At 38.8% G+C, this 22,678-nt stretch overlaps 1 protein-coding gene across 6 annotated transcripts in view; it reads right to left on the bottom strand.

Annotated features, from left to right (window-relative positions):
- The window catches only part of MAPK10 (mitogen-activated protein kinase 10), a 147,290-nt gene that overhangs the window by 16,261 nt on the left and 108,351 nt on the right, over positions 1-22,678 (bottom strand). For all 6 annotated transcript variants that reach the window (XM_066547998.1, XM_066548000.1, XM_066547997.1 and 3 more), the window contains 2 exons: positions 8,561-8,743; positions 6,228-6,352 (listed from right to left, as the gene is read on the bottom strand). In XM_066547998.1, coding sequence (XP_066404095.1) covers positions 6,228-6,352; positions 8,561-8,743 — 308 coding nt within the window. The remainder of the gene's footprint in view (positions 1-6,227; positions 6,353-8,560; positions 8,744-22,678) is intronic.

Genomic DNA, 22,678 nt, shown 5'->3' on the forward strand with positions numbered 1-22,678 from the left:
CCAAGTTCAAGTAACATCAAATCAAGGCAGAGTGTGGAACAATCCTATGGGTGGCAGCATCTAGCTTCAGTTTAAGGCAGCCATTTTCTCCCAAAAGAGATTGATTTGCAAGCAGTTGCATTGGCAACAATAACAAAGAATAGAATCTATTTTTGGATACGGAAGCAAAGAATGAATTATATTTTTCTTATAGGTACTAAAACACTCCCCTGTTGTTTCAATGGGTCTTGGCTTTTCCATTTTACAAATTGATTTTCAAAACATTTTTCAGTAAGTATAACATTAATTGGACATAATAAAAATTAAAAAAAAACTCAACAGAAAATATCCACATTGGTCTCTTTCTGAAAAAAAAAAAAAAGCAAAGCAAACAAATAAATAAGCAAAACCAATGAAAAAACAACACAAAAAGCAAAATACACAAAAGACAAGGGGGGTTTATGTTGTCAGATAAACAGCAGGAGACTACTGGATTTGTTAAATACCATTTTAATATTCAGAGAGGGGAGGATTTTCACTAGAGAAAAAAACAAAACTTATGTTGAAACCAAAGTATTCTCACTTTCCCAAAGCAACACAGATTGGTTTGTTTGCCACTGCTAGAAAGCAATGGGAATGAGCTGGAGCCCACACTCCAGCAAATCCTGCCATCTCTGTCCCTGCCTCTGCAGAGCTAGTGCCAGCACAGTGGAGACCTTGGGATGAGCTGTTTTTAGAAAGCTTGGCAAGCAAGGCCTGAGTCTGCATCTCTTCCCAGAATTGCAGGGTCTGGGGCAGTGGCTGTGGAGTAGCACAACGAGGCAGCAATGGAATTAGCAAGATAATGCAGATAAAAGAGGGACTGGAGGATGCAAAAATTAATGGTGTGAGCTTAAACATTTTATTAAACAGCTTAGATCCTTATAACAAATGAATACAAAAATTCCTTGGTGCTTTGCTGCAACCTAAATTGTGTTACAGATACCATTCATATATTTATTTTTCCAGTGCAAGCCCAAGTACACCAGTGTGCTTGTCACCAGAGGTCTGACATCTCTTTATTTACAAAGTGCTGGGGATTTCACCCTGTATTGCCAAGGGATTACACAGTGGCCTAGGGATGATCTCAGCTATGGATATGGAAGAAGAGATGACTCTGGGCCCATTTGTTCCTTGGAATTTGTGCAGAGGCTTTTGGAAAACTCCACACATTATGTGCATCAAGGAAATTGTAGACAGAGCTATTTCTGAACAGCTGGACCATAAGGATGGCATGCAGCAGGAGTCAAGATTACTGGGCTACACACAGATGACTGAACAGCTTGAAGATACAACAAGCAAGCTGAAAAAAGATTAAGTTTGGTTCAAAAAGGAAAAAGAAGAAAAGAAATGCCTCTTTCTTCTCTAACCACTCCTCCTCACTGCCATTAACAGAGATTTTTGCAGAAGCTGTGTTCAGCTTCCGTAATCAATCAGCAATGAACAGATAGATGTTGTTGACTAGAGGAAATGTCTGTGCTTGTGCACAAAGCAGAGCTGCACACTTCTTTTGTGAGACAACAGATGCACACCATCAATCTCTGAGCAGAAAACCAAGCCCTGTAACTGAGTGCTAAAAAATGTGGAAGCTCATTGAAGACTTTCTATACAACATCTACACATACAGAGCTGAGCAAGAGAAAAGAACAGCAGAAATGATGCACAACCTGACAGCCTTGCTTATGTCATGTAGTGAAGGTGACACCTTCTTTGAAGTGTGTTTGCCAAGGTCACAGAGCTCTCCAAAGTGCTCCTCCATCATAATGGATGCTTAGCCCTCACAGGTAAAATAAGAGGTGGGTGATTTGTTTTTGTTTTTTTTTTTTTTTAAATTGTGATAAAGTAGTTTTAAAAAATTGAATTTAACAGCTGGTCATAGATAGTTTATATAGGGCTAAGACAATACAGCAGCAGTTTCTGTCCTGGACCCTCAGACTGAGAACCATAAATCAAGTTTTTTTCATTAGCAACACTGGAAACAGCATCACATTAATAGACAGTAACACCCAGATTGGCATGCACAGAAAAATGAATGATAATTCACAACTCAGCCCCCTGTGGATAGTTCTAGATGCAGAAATACTCCAGTGAAATATAAATCCTGTAAAAATAAAACCAGGAATGAAAGCTGTATGAGTTACAGTGAATAAAACCCTACAAAATCTACCACTGCTGTAAAATACTGTCAAACATAGAGGAATGCTTGAAAGGAATATTTTTAACACCTGATGTTTCTCTTTCATAGAAATCTCTCTTCTAATGGATAGCACAGATCAGACAACAAAAAGTAACTGCAGGTACAGGAAAGTTCAAGACAAATTTTGAAACCAGTTAACAGAAACATGACATAATAATACAGCAAATTTTGCTACTGGATTTGTTCCCATGAAATGGAACAAGTTTTCCCAAGTAGGAATCAATATGACATCACACGTACATTCAAAAGGTTCCAAAATGGAATCCAATACAACATGAATGGTCTCTTTGAATATATCAATAAGAAAATAAAGAACTTTACTGTGCTAAAGCAATGTGTAGGAATCCATTTTTTTCACAATTTGATCATTTGGGGATAAAACCCAGTGACCTGCAAATAGGTATAAACATTAGGGTAGATATGAAAAATTAAATACCAGATTTGGGATTTACTCACAAATCATCTCAATGAAGGATGAGAATTTATAGCAGCTTCAAAAAAAAAAAAAAAAGGCAGCTGGGTAATTGAAAACAGTCTCAAGCAGAGCATTTTCAGACAGGAAAATGGAGAAGCTAATACGTCATCAGGGAGATACTGAGATAATCTACAATAAACAGGAGAGTCTGCATGTAGAGGCAAGAGATATTGGAAACCTCTTCTTTCCATAAAACAGAGCAATTGGAGGAAGAATAGATATCATGTGTGTCATTTATTCACATAATTGTCCAAATGCTGTTGTATAGGTAAATATCCTCACATCAAAGTAATAGACATATTATTTGTTTAAAAGTGGATCTGAGACAGTTGCTGAAAAAAAAAGAGACTTCCAGGAGAGTCTTGAACTAAAGAATAAAACAGAAAAGCAAGTTCTGTAAGTTCCTATTCTGATTTTACAGTAGATTTCCTGCATAGTATTAGTAAATAATACTTTTGCCCTGTGAACTCTTGTTTCCCTACATTTAAATTAGTGAAGATAGATAACAGATTTCAACATCTGGGAATGCCACCCAACCCAAGCCATACATGTTCTCCTGTTCATGTTTTGCATGTTCTCCTATTTTTTAAAAACAGGTTTTAGTTGTTATTGGCTGAATACAGGAATTACCTTAACTGTAATGCTATTCAGAATCATTTCAGAACAATGGTGTATGCTCTGGAGAACCTAACGCTGTGACTTTTTAATCAGAGATACTGTGGCAAGCTGTGTGTGCTTAAAAGAACCTGGCAAACTACCTATGTTAGACCTAAGAATTCCCTGTAAATCCAAAATCCACAGGTAAGCTCCAAACCTGTGCAAGGCCTGTTCTAGCAGTGAGTATGATGCTGTTTCAGAGCTGTTGAGGGCTTTGGCTGTGTTTGTTTCATGAAGAAATTCTGTGGGAGGGCCCCAGCACTGTTTGAGTAACCTCCTGTGGCTGGTGAATAGCAAGTCCCACATCTAATAACAGGTCATCTTCCTCTCTGGGTCAGAGAATCACACTTGGCATTTAGGGCCACCCAGAAGAGTTTAATGCTGTGACACATTGTGGGAGAAAGGGTATTGCATTCCCAGCACTTCCCATTTGTGCACAGTGTTTGCCCATTAGAACAAGACATAATAGTTTTATTGCCCACACACAGTCTCTGAAAGACCATAATCTTATAATAGACTTATAAAAAGGGACTGCAACTGTCTCACTAGTCTGCTGTTTCACTGGGTAGGGCTGTTTTATCTGTTTCCCTCACATTTATAATGCTGTAAATCTGAGCAGACACAGAGGGTTGTTACCTCCAGGTTAAACTTTGACACCAAATTCTCTGCTTATTCCCTGAGCTGGGTTCAGTGCTCTGCATTGTCTACTCCAGCACATGCTGACATTTAACAATGCTGCAACAGCTCACTTCAAAATTCCTGTCACATTAAATGCTTCCAGTTACCTATCCTCTCATGCTCCTGAATGAAATGGACACTGTACAACAGATTCCTGGCTGCTTTTGATGAAGCCATTTACTGGGGAGAAGCAGGAATCTAACTAGACAGCAGAAGTTACCTAATTCCCCCCTCCCCAGTGCTACACTGGCTGAAAATGTCATCTTGTTTAATACCTCTGTATCCTAATTTCTGTTATCCCTACTGTACAGGATTACTGATAGTGGGAGGAATCCTGTCTCATATCACAGTATAGGAAGAGAACTTAAAAAAATCCCAAAACAGTCCACTACTAAACCTTTAGCTACATGATGAAAAACTTCTGTATAAAAGTGCTTATAAAGTATTACCAAAAAAAAAGAGAGCATTGAACATGGGCAGGTGCAACACACTGCAGGCTTCTAAATCCCAGTGGGGAAACCAGAAAAAATATGGGAAGTTAAGCATTATGCAAGTGACTAAGCATAACTCTGTCACTAATTTTCCCACTGCTTTATTGTCAGGTTCCCTGGCTGCACATTTGCAGGGCACTCTTTGAAAAAGCAGGATTGTCTCATAGAGTCTCATCATGCTGCAAATTCAACATTAATGAGCCACATGGCCATTTTTAGGCTTTGAAATGTCATTCAGAGACTACTTTCTTTGTTCAGTTGTACCCTATTATAACTTCTTTGGTTTTATTCAGTATAGTCAAATTTACAGAGTCAGATTATTAAGTGAATAAGCAAAAGTATCTACCTCTCAAACAGCTAATTTGTTGGATGTTTCTAGATGTCTTTTAAGTTCCATCTCTGCTATAAATTTGGCAAGATCTAACAAAAATACATGAGATGAGTCATCTCCCCATTGCCCATGGCTTTAGGAAATATTTACTGAATTTGATCCTAACTCTTCTGCAACTGTAGCAGGGCAGATATCTCAGTGGAGTGCTTGCTGGAGAACACCCTTCTGAGCAAGAACAGAAAACCACCAATATCCCACAATGTATTTTTTTTCTCCAGAAAATAATTAGTAAATGACTTATAACTAACCACTGAAGGTGTGTCAGCATGAACAGATGGATATTCATAATTTAATAAACTGTTCATTATGAAAAGAAAGTCTTCCAATTTAACTTTCCCTCTGAAAATGAGAGAGGCAAAATGAAGCCCTATAAAGTACTCCAAAATAACATACTCAGAAAAAATCTCATGTGCTGGAAATTTGATGGGGGTTTGAACATTCCATTTACTTTAGAAGTTTACTGCACTTTTAAGAACACAGACTGAATTGGAGCATGTCACTAAACAGCAGTGATTTAATTTTACTAGGTCTTCATTTCCTATGGTGGCTAAATCAGATTTCTGAACCTGTTTTCATTCATTTCATACAGGGTATTACAGAGAACCTCTCTGAATTTACACCTGCACCCATTATACCATACCTTTTATACCATGCCACTGAAGTGCTGACAGATTGCACTTATCCCTGTTAACAGCAGCCTCACCAAGGCTTAGAGAGGTGTCTAGAGCATGACAGGATTATAAGAAAAAATCCATTCCTGTTTGCACACAGTGTATATGATACTGTACATTGAACCATAGCCCAGGAAAACACCTGTGCCCCTCCTTCATTTTATGGAAAAATTTATGTCCTGCTAGGATTTTTCTGAATTCTGACTTCAGGGGTTTTTTTTTTTTTTCAGAATTCCAACTATTTTTTTGCTTAATTTTCTTCCTCTCTACATATATCCTTGAACACAGACATAAAAAGTGATGTTTGCTGTCTTCCACAGGGAAAGGTTGGGAAAGAAAGTATCTTTTGCCAGATTGAGATCTATAGCTGAATAGGTGAGCTTGTGGATTCAAAATCCTTTCTAGAAGAAAGCAGAAAATGGCTTCATATGCTTGAAGTGTTTTTGTTCCTCCCATCTATTATCAGTTAATGTAATAAAAAGAGACATCCTGTCCCTACAGATCTCATTTCACATCACTCCCCAGACCACCGCAGTCGCAGCATTGTTTCTCTCCAGCATGCTCATTGCTGTGCTGCTGTAAAGCAGCAGGAATCCCTGAATCCCAGTTGTGCTTGGCACGCTGAAGGGAGCAGTGCTGCCTCACTTACCGCCTCCACCTCTGCTGGGTCGTACCAGACGTTAATGTATGGATGCTGTAAGGCTTCATCTACTGATATCCTCTTGGCCGGGTCAATGACCAACATCTTTGATAAGAGGTCCCTGGCTTGGCTGGCTGGAACAAGGGAAGCAGAGAAACACAGAGTTAGTACAAAACAACCTCTGCCTCCAGAGAAGCCTTAGTAGGGGTAGGAAAAGAGCAGTGGCACAACCCTTTGAGAGACTGGTTGTGTATGTACCTCTGCTCCCCTACCTCCTCACAGCAAGAGCTCTTCAGCAATAATTTTAGGTCTGATTCATTAGAAAGGTGCCAAAATCAGGGCTGACACCCTAAGTTCCCTAACAAGCTTTAATGACATTTTACATATGTGCAGATTCCACGCAGAGAGATGAATAATACCCTAAAAAAACCATGCTTGATGTGTCAGTGATTATTAGCAGGATCACAGTACAAAAGTTCACATATAGTCTAAAATCATGGCATTACTAAATCAAAGCCTAAAACTTACAGGCACTCTTAAACTACTCAGAAAAACATCCACACTTCTATGGATGTTTTAAAGTTTCTCACTTAACCTGCTGTGAGGCATTAAACATTTTAATGAGGCATAGAGATTAGGCTAATCTTAAGGCATCCCCTTAGAAGCAATAATTTCAAATCCATAGCCTTGGGGTATGGAAGTGTTTGGAACTGCATGAGTCTTGTTTGTCCTGCATAATGAAATTTAAATTAGTGGTGCACATCATCCTGCACTACATATACATACATACATACATATATATATATATATATATACATACACACAAACATTAAATTTTACATTGCAGCATTGATTTATTTTACCTGATAATATATTCCATTGTGCCCATCAGGCAAACAATGCCTGATCAGGCAAAAAATGCCTGTTTGCCTGTGGAAAACAAAGCCACAACCTCAGCTTTATATTACCCAAATGGATTTTTCCTAGTTGGAGTTTGTAAAAAATATAATACCATCTTAACCCACACAAAAAAATTATATCAACATATATTTCTGTTATTATTGGTATTATTAATATGTAGTGTTCTAAGGTCTTGGATGCTCAAAATTATTTGCTGTGTAAGTGAAAAAGACAATGAAAGGAAAAAAGTTGCAAAGAGCAGTAAGTGCAAAGATATTATTAGGTATCTCATCATACATGGATGAGTATCTAATTAAGCCACTAATATTACATTATATTTAGGCAGAGCATGAGATGATACAATGCTGCACAAGTAGGGATTCCTGAACGCACTCTTTCTCGCTTCATGGCTATATCTTCAAAACTGGCATTCAGGATGCTCAATTGTACCCAAAAGATGCTTTCTGTACCCAAAAGATAACAGCACTGTTTGACAGTCATTTTTATTCATTAGCTGCAAATGCAGGAAAATTCCATTATTCAATTGTGTTGTGGTAGGAGTATAAAATTCTGTGTATCCAAAAGCATCTGCCCAGACCTCTCCCCTTACTCCCAGAGCCAGGACAGCAGCTGGGCTATGAAGCAGTTGCTAACTGGAAGAAAATTCTGGGTCGTGTAATGACATGCAAATTGCAAGCAATTGAAAACCATTAAATGCCAGTGTGGTGAGTGCCTCCAAGGACTGGAATGGTGCAGAGCCAGTACACAGCACAGGTCTGCAGGGGCTCCAGGGCTGCCTACTAAACACACAATAATCACTCTTTTCCATTGGAGGTTAATGCCCCATTCAAGTGAAAAAAATACTTCAATATATGATTAAAATCATGGCAATTTTTCTTCTACAGGGGGATATTAGTTCGTTTTCTACTTCGCATATCCCACAGGATTTTTCAAAAGGAGAAATCCACCCCAGAGGATACTAAACCTTGGCTACTTCATTTTGGCTGATGTTGATAATATATTTGTATTTTCTAGTAAAGGTAGAGCTATGAGGCAGGCATTTGGCTGAACTGGTATTTTTCACTTAAAAAAAAACAGTGCAAGTCCTGAAATCTCCCAATGGAAGTTCAATTGCTCTGTTGTGTTAAAAGTTCGAGAAAAAGAATAAAGGAACACCTCAATTCCTTGCAGCACAGGATCATCACATAGAACACCATGGGAATATTCTCAGTGCATTAGTGTTTATGTTCCCTTGGCTCCCAGTCACCAGGATCCCCAAAAACCATTTCCAAAGCCTGCCTCTCAGCTGAACAAAGCCCGTGCAGTCACTGGTCTGCAACTAACTCCCTTAAATGGAGTGCAACTAGAGAGAAGATAAATTGGAAAAGCCTTCATTCCACTGCAGCTGTTGCATATGAACCAAGACCCTTTTTCAGACATACCTTTGAGTTTGTTGTGTTCTGAGTCTGCTGGGAAGAGAGAGTCTGGAAAAAGTTTGGGGAAAGTGAGGCCAGCGTACTTGGGTCTGTTCTCGACGTAGTTCCGTACTGTTGGCTGCAGCTTCTTCATGAATTCTGGACACGGTGTTCCCAGCTGCTCAATAACTTTATTCCACTGATCAATATCTGAACAGCAGTAGTTAAGGGAAACAAAATGCAAACCCCCACATAGCCTCCTGACATTTCTGCTTGTGTTCTCTGAGAATCCTCAGAGGTATTTCACTCTCCTCATAACATCTTTACACTCACTATTTTTCCTTCTCACTATTCCTCCAGGTCCAACAGCCTGCAAAGGGAAAAACTCTTACACACAACTTCAGGACATTGTGCAGTTCTAAAACCATGAACACTACAGAACAACACACAGATTCTTCTCTTTGCATCTACACTTGTTACCTTTTTTTTTTTTTTAAACTTGAAATGCAGTGACTTGCACTCCCTTTTTTTACATGCAGATAATTGTCACTACTTCAGCTTGGAAGAACAACATGTGCACCTGCCTCCCTACTCAGTCTGTGGAGAGGGAGACCCAGCTGGTTTAAAGAAGCTCTGCATAGGACAAAAATCTTCCACTCATCTGCTTTGCACTTTACTCTCTCCAATAACTTCACTAATGCTAATTTTTCCAATACCAGCCAACCAGCAACCCCTCAAAAACAATTTGTTTGATTTTGTAAGAACACACTGGAAGTTATTTTCTATTGACAAATGATGCACAGGTGTAGACAGATGTTTCTCTTTAACTGAGAAAGTGACAGCTACCTTGCTAATCTAATACTGGCTAATGGGAAACAGGCTCTAATGCCTAAAAACAAAGTGTATTACAGGCTTTTCCAACTGATCTTTTTTATTCTTGAGGTGTTGATATTTTAGATTTCTTGTGCTAACATTTAGGCACCTGATGGGTGTTATGTAGCTCTTTCAGCCACGTTCAGAACAGGATTGACTGTGCCAACAAAAAAGCAAATTATCAGTAGCATCTCTACATCACACTAATTCACAGAGCTAAGAATCTGATGATTACATGGGGAAAAACAAAGGAGGTTACATGCAGCTGTGGGTACACTGATGCTGAGAAATATGATGAAGGGAATTTTGCTGAGAACACACTGGAAAGAAAAGGTTTTTAAAAGACAAACATTCAAAGCATTTCAGCACAAAGATTTCTTTTTTAAAAAGTATTGTTATTATTTTCATCAGTATCATAAGTGTGGAGTTTTCCAAATATTAAGACAGATAACAGAAAAAGATAGTCAAGCAAAAACCAGTTCTTGGTTGCAGTAGCAATTTCAGATTTCAAAAAGCATTTCATTTTAGAGAAATGAAAACAGTATTTTCACGTATCTTGGAAAGTAAAGACAGACTTAATTTGGATTTACCTGAACTATCTTATTTGAACAAAATAAAAAGCTAATAATTCATTTAAAAATTGCAGGTTTACTAATCAAAAGTGTTTAAAGGAATGAAAATAACTTAAACATATGCTTTAAGAATTCTAAAATAGTGTTTTAAATTGTTTTATTTTCAGCTGAAAAAGGTTGCTAGAAATAGGAGCAGTCTGGAAAGATTTTTCTGAATACCTCTTATTTTTTAAACTAATATGAATATTTATATAGAAAAGCCCTTCCCACACACACCCCCTGTAGGTTGTATGTAGCTTATCTTGTGTTGTCCATGAAAAATATCTTCTTCTCAACAGAAAACTAAACAATTGCAACAACAGTAAAGTTATCTAAGACTACAGCTGCTCAAAGGGTAGCCTGAATATTTCATTAAATATTTAATTAAAAAATAAAGTGGTTTGACATTTTAAACTTATGTTCAAGTCAAGACGCCTTAGTGTCTGCTAGCTGAACTGCTTCAGAAGCAGTTCTCTGAGGAACTTGAGAATACAGAGTGTGCAAATGCTTTGCAGAGAAGAACAGAGAGTACAGAAATGAAGAGGCTGTTAGTTGTGCCGAGAGAAGCTAAATGGGTGAGAATGCCAAGCTCTAAAATCATCACTGGAAGCATTACCTGTGCATGTTGAGTGGAGTGTTTGATAAACAGGGAGGGCCAAACACAGAACTTGCTTCAAAGAAGGTCACCCCTGGACAGAGCAGGTGAACCATCTCCCAGGCATTTAGTGAAGGTCAAAGGAAAACTGATCTTTGGGATCACAGAATTATGTGGGACTTGGACACACTGAGGGGAAGATGTAGTAAGATGCCCTAGACATGATCAATAAAGGAAAAGGGGTACCTAGGAAAAGGGCCTACGTGATGGGAACCACCTTCAGTGGTGATGGAGAAGGGAGTAGGAAAGCCCACAGACAACAGATCAGCTCCCACTGCACACATTTCCTCTAAGCTGACAGAAAGGCTCTCACTAAGAGACAACACACAAGCAGACTACCACCCACAACTGGGACATGTTGAGATGGAGTCATCCCTGCAAGAACCAGAGCCAAAGGAAACGGAACAGGCAGAGCCACCGTGTCCTGCTCCTTGACTGGACCTGATTTGCAGGATAGCACTGGACCTTTTGCAGCTCTGCTCTTACCAAGAGCCAAAAGGTCAGGCTTTATGTCACAGCAACCTCAGGGACTGGTTTTGAGTAATGAATGTTCTGAATGGGTAATTGTGCTTCTTTACTCTATTTTTTCTGACTTATGTTGTTCGTACACTGCCAAAACCCTAAAATAAAATACATTCATTTTCTCCTTAGATATATTTACATGTACACACACACACACACACAAACTGACATGATAGAGCACTCAGGACTGTGTTTGTCCTGATCACAGCAATAACAAAACCATGCTAAGTGAAAGCAGTTAGGTAATGTTTTAGTCAGATGGACAGACACATTTTCTCTCTAGTAATGGTTCTCCCCTTACCTAGACCTTAAAACCACTGGATTATTTTCTGCTGGTCCAGCTCCATTTCACTGCAATGTTTTATGCCGTCACCACATGTGATGCATCTTTGATACACTTGGTGATGAGAAGTTGTACTTGTCGTGGTATGAGATTATAGAAAAGTCTTGAAAAACATCAGAGGTCTACCCATCAAAGCAAAGAAACAGCTTTCTCTATCTGCCAGTCAGCATTAGCTTCAGCAACTCTTCAGGAAACAAATGTTACCACAGCACAGTCCTAATATGAATCAAAATCTACGGTAGGTGACATTAATCAATAGGAAATTGTAACTATTGATATTATTGAAAAAATGGTACTGAAAGTTAGTGATCACATAACTCTGACAGAAGTTTTCCAGAAAAAAAAAAAGAAAAGAAAAAAATCCCTTAAAGAACAAGAAAAAAAGAGGACCCTGTTTTTCCACTTGAAATTAAGCAAATGTTAGACAGACTGAGTGTTGGAAAGAATTCCAACCCAAAGCTCTGGAAAATGATGGAATGTCTGCTAAACAGCTATTTGAATCAGTTCATCTGTCCATTGCCCTGAGCAGGATCAAGGAAAACGTGTCAACTATTCAAAACAGCATCTGTATGATTTAAGACAGAAGAAGGGGATCTAACCTGGATTTATTAGCTTGCCTCTGGCACTAACAATATGGCATTTAGTAGCTTTAAGAGGGTCACACAGAGTTATAGCAAAGATTTAAGAAAATAGATCTAAAATGAGTATCTTCTGAATTGAGGTTTATCACAGAGGCCTTGGGTTGCTTCAAGCTCACCCATCACCTTTTCTCTTTTCAGCTTCATACTCTCCTAAGGATTGTTCTGCTTTGCTTTCTAAATACTTAGCTATTTATTTGGAAAACAACACAAAGCTGAACTGCAGATTAAGTGACAGTTTTCTAAAGCAAAGGCATAAAAATTTAATGGGAAAATAATATTGTGAATTAACAATAAAGCATTTCTTTTGGAAAAAAAAAATCAGATTTCACTGTAAAGTCATCTATTTAGAGGCACAGGCTGAAAGTGTACCTGTATTTATTTTTTCTGTGTGCATTGATGCAATATAGTTCAAAATCATGGATTAAAAAACAGTGTTTTGTTCATTCGGTTGTAAACCCCAGATAAATGAAATTCCTGAAAACTTCCATACAACTATAAGGAAATTGAGTTTGGCTATAAGAGCAAATTTGCAATACTTCTCTGTCTCAATCAGAAAATATTAAAAGCATTTCTACAGTATACAAAATAGTTGCTTGTAATTAAAAAAACAATTTAGACAACAAATTATTGTCTCCCTATCTAGCCTCAAGATCACAACAATTTTTCTTTTTCCTTCTCATGATGTGTCTGTGTAAATCACACTCTTTTTTGGAGCAAAAATTTGTATTTTGTTAAGTTCAACAGCAAGGTTTTGCAGGAGTTACTGTTTGCCTTAGGATGTTTCAGTTGTACTGCAATACAAATAACTTAATCTCTCATGTTTGCTCATCTGAAAGAGAAACCTTTTTCTGAAATGCTCCTCGAGCAGTATCAATGGACTGTGATTTGGGAAACAGGAGTAATTGTGCCAAAATGCTGTTTGTAAGAGAGCTGCTGGAATTGTGCTGGACAGTGGTGGTGCTGTGGGAATCATGCTCCTCTGCCTGGCACCCTGGGCTGCTCTTGCTCCACCTGTCCAGCAGCACCTCTGAACCAGCTCTGCTGTGCAGGAGCAGGATTTGCTCTTTCTGGATAAATGTGCTGCTTCTGGACATCATTGGAATGAGGACATGTCAAATCTTGCTTTTCTTAAGGTAGGTACAATGAAAAAAAAACAGACACAGGATGTTTTGTTTGTAACAGGCAGACAGGGGAAGATCATCTCTTTTCAATCTCAAAATCTTGAGGGAACCACCTTGCTAATTGTTTTCTTCTTAAATCTGCATATTCCACCAACAAAAACTAACTGCTCCACTTCAGGCAATTTTTTAATGCTCATAACTTGTCAAATTTAGAATAATTACTATTAAAAGCTCTGCAGTTCCCTCCTCAACACCAAATTGTGGCAACAACTGCAAAGATGATAGGGCAAATTTTTTTTTTCATTTTTAATTAGACCTTTCTTTTTTAAAATAAATCTGCTAAAAACGACACTAACCAGCTTCACTGTGGGAGACATCAGTGCCACATTCATATTTTTTCCACAGTCCCACAATTTACACATTGATGCCAACGCAGTTCACAAAAAAACCCCACACAAAAGGAATTGAAAATGCTACCATCTGACAAGACAGTAACTATAAAGCATTTTCTGTTCCAAGGTGAACACTTTGAGAAGAATGTGGCATTTGTAAAAATTAGACTGCAACAGAAAATACTGTGCACTGTTCAGAATAATAATTGCTATTTATATGGAATAAGAGAATGTGGTGATAACAGTAACATGTAGCACAAATAAATTACTTAAGAAGATTACCATTGATCATTCAGGAGTTAGGAGATAGCAGTGTTCATTGTGCTGATGCCATCATTAACATTTTGGAGGCCCATTTGTGGCTCCTTAACTAAAATTTTTAAATACTATTTTTTGGCTGGTATTTCATTCAGTTGCTGCTCATCTGTGCTTACACAGCAGCAAGCAAATCATAAAATCATTGTTGGAAGGGACCTTAGAGATCATCTCATTCCAAGTCCCCTGCCAAGGGTAGGGACAGCTTTCACTAGGCCAGGTTGCTCCAAGCCCCATCGAAGATGGGTGCTTGAGCACTTCCAGGGATGGGGCATCCACAGCTGTTACACCACAAACATGTTACAGGTAAAAAGCCATAAAAATCACCTAGGAGTTGGCTTAGGAAGCGGGATCTTACTGATACAGCACAATCCTAAAATATTTCTGTTTTTACTGTCAGTGAAGTTGGTATGAGCTCAGTTTGCTTCTGAATCTCAGGTGTACCAGCAACAACTTGGATAAGAAATCAAGAATAGACTCCTCAAGCCCAAAACATAGAAAACAGGTTCCTGGAAACTGTGGGGCTGCTTCTCTTCCAGAATCAGGAGAAAACAGAACCATTCTGTGTTTTCATTTGTGTAATTATTCAAAAGTTCCTTTTGCCCTTTACCAGTGAGTTTTTACAATTAACAGTTCCTCAATTGCCCAGTGTTTAAGGAAGAACAAATTTTGGCCTCAAAGTTCAAGAATATTCAACAAAAACATACAACATTCTATATATTCATGTATCTATCAGTCTATATCTATCTCTACCTATCAGCTGAGCCACCTCCAGCAACCCTCAGCTCACAAATACTTCATGAATCTTTTTCATCAGTTTTATCTCTACATTTCCTCTGACTTCCAAGAGCGGAAGCTGTACACATCACTCAAAGGATGGAAAGTCAGCAAAGAGAAAAGGCTGAATAAAGAGAGAAATAAAAAAACCTTCATGAGAAAATATAATAAATATGCAATAGAGCAGTTTTCAAAATGTATGATCTGAGTTGTATTATTGGACAGGAGCAAGTGTTCTCATTTTCCTTGTATTTACATACAGATGGCAGGTTTTCCAAGATAAAATGATAAGCTGTTAGCACACGGCCAAAGTTCAAACAATTTGTGTTTAGTACAAACATTTCTAAAAGAGTTACATTGTGGTATTGAAAAAATTAAGTGGGCAATGGATAACCTTTCATCCATTTAATAGTGCTGGGATTGGATTTTTGTAGCCTGGGCATTCATTTTTTGGTGGTTTATCCACAAACAGCACTGTTTCCATGGAACCACTGCTCATTCGGCATTATTGCTCAGAGAAAAAACACACCAAAAAACTACTTTTCAAATAGAGTATAATTCTCATCTCAGATTTAAAGCAGAATTAATTTATTGTGCAAATACAAAAAGCTGCTTTTCCTAATGAGTTTATGATTTCTACCTGCCACTGATACCCTGAAAATCACAAAATGTTGTTTCTCTTACTGTTGTAACCTTTAAATCTGTACTTGTTTTAACAGGTAAGACCACAGTAGACTTCTGTGCAAAATTTCTGCAGGCTCTATGTCTTTTTCCATCAGCTCAGATTTCCTGACAAAGAAAAGGTACAAAAAATTAGTTCTTAGAAGGTTTGCTGGAACAGTTTCCAATAACCTGTTCTCTCATGTTTTCAGAACAGTCCCTGCATCTTCTGCATAAAGCAGAGAAAGCTTTAGGGCAGTTTTTGAGATCTTTGATGCCTGAGAAAATAATTTTGCCACTAATCCTAGAAAGTACAAACCCATCTTTTAAAAAAAAATTATGGCCTGTGCTATAATGACTTGTGTACAGATATTGATGGACTTTATGGATCATTCTGACTTAATACAGCAGCACTGGTTTATGGGACCTTGACAAAGTTATTAGGCAAAATATGTATATTGAAAAGTATTTTCAGAAACTACAGTAATTTTTCTGCTCTGTATTTCACCAGCAAGGCAGATCAATTTGATGTTACATTTGTAAGTAAATTAACTCTATGCCTGGAAAGAATCTATCCAAAGGTGAAACTATTGTTTCAGAACATGAGCCTTGAAAAACAGTTTTGTTTTTGTTGAAATGAAATGACCAGAATTGTGGATTTAAAAAAAAGAGGTCCTTTAAGAGTATTGATGGCTTACATGTATTTCTGTCTATTTTCTTCATCTCACAGTGGTCATGTTCTTCACTTTCTGAGCACTGAGTCTCAGCTCAACTCCTTCTCAGCTGAAGGAGTTTCAACTCTGTGAGAATCTTTAATGATGTTGGTTATCTTCTGAAGTTCAGCTATCCTTCCTGAGCTCAAAAACTGTTTATCTCCTGAATTCCACAATATGGCTTTGAAGCTCTGCCCAACATTTTTTCAGCAGCTCAGCTGAAGTATAAGCTCATCAAATCTGTTGATGGCTGGAGAACTTCCTCTACAAACACATCTGCTGCTGCACCTGCCACTGGCTGAAGATTTCAAGAGCTCTGATATGACTGATACCTAATAACTTCAGGGAGAAATTTCATATAATCATAGACTTGTTTAGGGTGGAAAAGACCCATAGGATCACTGAGCCCAGCTGATAACCCAGCACTGACAATACACCACTAAAATCCACTGAAGGCTGTCAGGGCTGCAGCGATCCTGCACTGGTGGAGTTTGCAGTCCTGAGGAATATGGGTCAGGTGAAGAGTAAAGTCAGGACCATGAATTTTTGGAAAGCAAATTTCCAGCTGTTTAAGGAGTCTGGAACAATAGGACCCTGTGGGAAACTGCCCTCAGGGACAGGGAGCAGAACAGAGCTGGCACATATTTAAGGACGTTTTCCACAGAGCACAAGAGCCAGCAATCCCCTTATCCTCCAAGCCCTACAATATGCATGGCATGATTGCAGCTGTAGAATAAGGTAGAATAAGACTGCATAAGCTTTTGAAAAAATATATACTAAGAGCAGCTGACATCACATCTCTCTACTGAATACATACTTGTTTCCCTGAGCTTGTCCAAGTACAGGATTTAAAAGCACATTTATCCTTGTCTGCCCAAAACGCCTGCAGTGGCTAAAAAAAATGTGTAACTACACTTTCACAGCTCACCAGAGGACTAAGGCACCTTCTTCCCTCCTCCAGATCATCCATGCAGCAATGAGAAAAGGTTAACAGTCTCCCTCATGAAATCTTGAGGAGAACAGGTGGAACAAGAGTCGGACTCAGGTACAGCCAGCTTATCCCATTGTTCCTGAGGCAACACAACACACCACATCCTTGCTCGAGGCACAATTAGGTGCAAGCTTCATGCTAATTGCTTTTTGAAAGCAGAACTACTGCTGCCAACATTGAAATGGAGTTCTCATATGAAATTAAAAAAATAAATAGGAAAAATAAAAAAAGCTGTAGCACACAAATTAAGTGCATCACATGCATACACCACAAATGGTGGAGAAACAGTAAAATTTTGAGTATCAGTAAATACCATGAGGATTTTGGACACTGACAATCATTCTTCCCAACTGGGAGTTTAAAAGAGAATAGAGGTGGGTTCTGTTCTCAGCTTCACCCCAGTGATTTCAGCGAATTCAGATGGATTACAGGAGTAGGACAAAGCAGCCGCCTAGCAAAGCACTCCACTCTGCACCTACTCAGAGGCATTTTCTGCTTTTCTACTTCTGAATTTTGATACTGAAATTCTTAAAGTTAGCTGAATGGACTATTTAATTGTATAAAGTGTAACAGCATCAAATGACCTGCATTCCTTAACCACTGGAAAATGGCAAAGAGTAAATTGTGCAGTCAAATATATGACTGACAGTGCATTTCTCATGAATATTCAATCTTTTAGCTTCAAAACTGCTTTTCATGGTTATTTATGCATAAAAATTGACACAAATTAGTATTAAATACTCTTCAAAACACAGTGTGGATGTGAAATTAAACACTGCCTGTTAAGAAAAATTGCTGATAGCAGATTCTGGTACACTGCCAAGCTTAACCCATTTTATGTCAAAGAGAAAACTTTTTTAAAGAAACGGATGTTTAATTACACTTGCTCCTGCACTTAAACACATCCCTAAGTATGCTGCCCTCGAGCTCTGAGGGCTTAGAGTTCCTGCTGATGGAATTATCCAGCTGCCCAACTCCATCACTCCTCAGAAGAAATAATCTTTTTTACAGCAATGCTAAGCATTTTCTGTTCAGGTTTAAGGCAGAGGATGGCACGAGGTCATGGATCTCAGCAGGCTGGGTTGGAGCTTGCAGCTTCCCAACTGGCTTCCAGCTGCACAGATGGGCAGGGGAGCCAGAAGTGCTGAACCCCTGCTCGTGGCTGCTCAGCAGCAGGGAAGGGGTGTGGGGGATGGATTTGGAGATGGGGTGGCTTTGAGGAGCAGCCTGAAAGAAAGCGATGGCATCGTTCTCTGTCCATGGAATTGGCAGCCATGGAACAGCAGAAGAAAAGCAGAGAGGTACAAAAAACACAGAGCAAGTTTAGCAATGTATCATAAATAAAAATGAAGAACGTGAACTCAATTACAGGCCAATCCCAAAGAAATCAGCAGCTGGTAATGACAATTTCTGTGGAGTTATTGCAATAATAGATGGTACACAATGCTTTGATTATAGAGGCTTTGTGCAAGTTCTTTTTAACAAGTATGCAGCTGTGTCAAAGAAACCAGTTTTTGAAGTGCTATTTAAGACATATTCAATTCTTTTTGGACTTATTTGGGTCCAAATATCTTTAAATGCTAGCTTATAAAATGTAGGTCTATGAACATAAAGCCAGTTATGACTACGTCACTGAGGGATGCTTAAATGTTTGACTCCACATTGACAGGAAACAGAAGCACAGCAGATCTGGAGCCCAAACTGGTGCTAATGATTTCCATTAACACACAGAAGGGAAACATTTACTTTCACATAGGCAGGGGAGATGTGCTCCAGATCATCCAAAGACACAAGGAAAGTGCATTGCTCATTTCAGTATGGGTATGCTCACCCTGCATTTTGGACAAAACACAAGTTAGAATCTTAATAGGCAAGGTTGTGAAAATATTAATGATATAATTACCTGCTTTCATTTCTTTAATGCTCTTCAGATGATACTTTTTCCACATTTTGATCAAAATATTGAACCCTTTAAAATGTAAATGAGGTCAGAAGTGCTGAAGTAAGCTGGTAAGTGTGTGCATATACACACACACAAGTGTACCTGCACACCTACTCAAAGAAAGTTACATAAAAATTAATAATGCCTGGAAATTCCTCTGTTATCTAAGTACAGAATTTAAAATAGAGGGAAAACTCATACACAGGCCATGTCCATTTCTCATATTCATGATCCTATGGACAGTAAAAGATTGGAGTTAGATCAAGCATGTACTGATCTCAGTTATTGTTATAGACAAGGAAGTGTTCCACAATCTGATAAATACTAAAGTGCTTCAATAAAGCATGGAACAAAATAAGAAATATGGCTGCCTCAGCCCTGAGTGTAGAATGGTCTCTAAGGAAAAGAAATACATTCTTAGTCTGCTTGTCCACTGATTTAGTGTGTTTATCTGTAAATCACTTCTTGTTGATGCCAAGAATATATTCTGCTTTCACATAATAGTTCCATGTTCTTGAATAAAAGATGGCAGACCCAAATCCATTACAACAGTTTCCCAAGAAACATCCAGACTTCTGAGTCATTAAATTACTACCAAGTGATGATTTTAGTCTTGGGAAGAAGCTGTGCCCAAACTGAAACCATTTCCTGCTTTTCTACTTTAATAGCACCTGAAGAGCAACCAAACAAAGCAATTAAGCAATTCTATGAGTCTGTAACAAATAAGCATTTCTGTGATTTATGTCTGAGTATCACAGAGATGCAGAAATGCATGTGAAACACAGAACCTCTAACATCTCTCCCTGAGGTAAGCAGTGACTTGTGCCTCCCTTTCTACCACCTTTAAAAAACCCTCACTTGTGCAACACACCCCTCCCAGACACATACCACCAAATTAATAAAGAGACATTCATGACAACAAAGCTGTGGTCACTGGCTGCAGAAAGCAATGCTGATGAGCTGTGTGGGATGCTGTTTTCCATCTCCTCGTGCTGTACTTACTGTGGCTTTCACCTAAGGCCTTTGCTGAGAGGCAGTAATGGTTTGTTGACATTTTGGCTTGCAGGGATTTTGCAGTGAGACTTAAGCCAGCTCTTTAGGTACAGAACAGAGGTGTGTCAGCACTAGTCTAGTGGGAAGGGGCTGGAAGGGAAGGGGTTGGAAGTACCTACGGGGGCCAGAATGGCTGCTAGGAAGGATACGATCAGTGCCAGGAAACAACACAGCACCTTTAATCATTTCTCCCATGATGCACCCTACTGACCACATGTCAACTGAAAACAAAAATGAAATGAAGGTAAACAAGAAAACAGGAACAGAACAACAAACAAATGAGAAGACTTATCCAATCATGCTATAGCACAGAGCCTGCAGACACAGAGCTGCCTCTTGGTCTCGGCGGCTGCTTTTCTGCCTGAGCACACAAGTTTCATGACAACAGAGCAGGTCTGAGAAAAATCAACTCCAACAGTTTCCTTTACCCCAGTGAGGATGAAAGACAACGCCATTAAATACAGAAACCCAACTGAGACCCGCGGCTGGCTACTGTGTCATAATAATACTTTGTAATTAAAATTTACCAATTAATTTTGTCTTTTTCAAGTTTTCATTTGTATTCATTACCTAGGTTTATGATGCTTTGTCTTGTAAATGAATGCTGGTCTCTGTATTCAATAAGGATATGCAAATTGCTATTCCTTTATCATTCCAGCTACCAGAGATCCATGCATATTTTCACAAGCTGAACTGCCAGAAGCCACAAAAGGAACTTGGGTCCTTGTGAAGACATATTCACTGCTGATTCAGGGTTATAGAATTTTTGAGATCATTCAACTCCAACAATGCTTGCTTTAGGGCCTGTTGGCTCACTTCCAGCAAATCTCAGTGAAGCCAGCAGTCCATCACAGGGATCTTGAGAATGTCATCAGATTTCTATTTGCCATGATAGGAAATGGTGATTTCTAAATAGGCCAGTTGAGACACAGAAGTGCTAAGCTGGACCTTCTGCAGAAATTCAGAGAAAATTGGGGGCCCATTTTGCTCCTACAGGGAAGAGCAGTTCAGCTGGGTCAAACAAAGCTCACCACAATTTACACTGGACCACAAGATGAAACTCAGACTCCTTATATCCAGCACAGGATTAAGGTGGTATTTTCCCCCATACTGATTCCATGTAACCACATTACCTCTGCTGTCCTTGCTCTATGATAAGTCATAGGGCATGAAAGCAAGCACAGGGACAGACTGGTGTCTCAGGGCCAGGAACTGGGGAAAAAATAGGAAAGCATCATGCTGCTTGGTTAAGTTTACTCTTACAATTTCATATTCAGCAACAGTTTAAAGTGCATTTGACTTTGAAGGCAAATGCCCTATTTGTGGAAATCTTAACATGCCTGGGTCTAAGGTTCCCTTGTTGCTCTATTTAGCATATGAAAAGCTTCAACACTACACAATAAATAAATCAATAAACAAAAAACAAAGAACTAAAGAAAAGGCTACTTGTTTGGAAGCAATAAGCAGACCTAGAGATGCAAATTATTGCTGCTTTCATCACAAGCTAAATGGCATGCAAAATATCAGGAAAAGATAGAGCAAGCAGTTGTTTGTTCGTCTGTTATTAATTCCTTTTTCTTTTCAGAGGCTGCCTCCTGACATCACTGCTCTATGCTATGCTCCAGAGGGCACACACACAAGTTGAACTAGTGCCTTACTAAACTGCAAACCGTGTAAAATCAGAGATGATTATTCCCCTCTGTGCCTGAGGTTTTGGGAAGGAAGCTCTTTGAAAATTTCCAAACCAGAAGGAGCAAAGATAAACACCTAAATATAACCAACGTCCTTCTTGACTGCTGCCTGTTTTTTACCTCCTGAGGCAACTAGAAATAAATCAAAGTGGAACCAGGATCTGGCTGCATGTTAAAAGTAGTTAGCTGGAGGTTAAGAATTTTAGCACACATAGCAGCAGCTGTCAGAAGACCCAGTCAGGGCACTGAGACTTGTGCAAAGCTGCAGAAAGGACTGCAGAACTGAGATCTATGCCTTGATCCTCTGCTTCATTTAGTCCAACATCAATCCAGATGTTGCAGTCCAAGTAATTTCACTCATACAAGCATCTGAAAAAACCAAGCACACCACAATCTCTAAACACCTGCATTCAGCTCCAAAGCACTGAAAATTTACACCTGGTAAAAGTTTTTTTGTTCAAATGTGAGTAATCACAAATGCTGGCAATGCTGCATTAACACATGGAACATCCCTAAGCTTTAATCAAGGGCAGGCTAACTTCTAGTGACAGACCTCTTCATGATTCAAGGTAAAGCTTCAGTTTAGCAACTATTTGCCTTGATGTTTTTAAAATCATGTGAAACAGTGTTAAGGAATTTAACCTACAGCTGTTCAAGACTCTCTGAAGTGGAACTGTTGGGATTTGGGTAGCCCTTGATGGGAAACCCACTCGCCCCTGGAATATCCAGGTCCTGGATTACCAGGAGTAGGGGATTTTTAATGTGTTCAGAAGCTCTACAAACCAGATTACTGCACACTCTGGAACAGATGCTTAAATGTGTACACATACTTCAGAATATGAGTA

Source organism: Molothrus aeneus, chromosome 4 (assembly GCF_037042795.1).
Source record: "Molothrus aeneus isolate 106 chromosome 4, BPBGC_Maene_1.0, whole genome shotgun sequence".
Lineage (NCBI taxonomy): Eukaryota > Metazoa > Chordata > Aves > Passeriformes > Icteridae > Molothrus > Molothrus aeneus.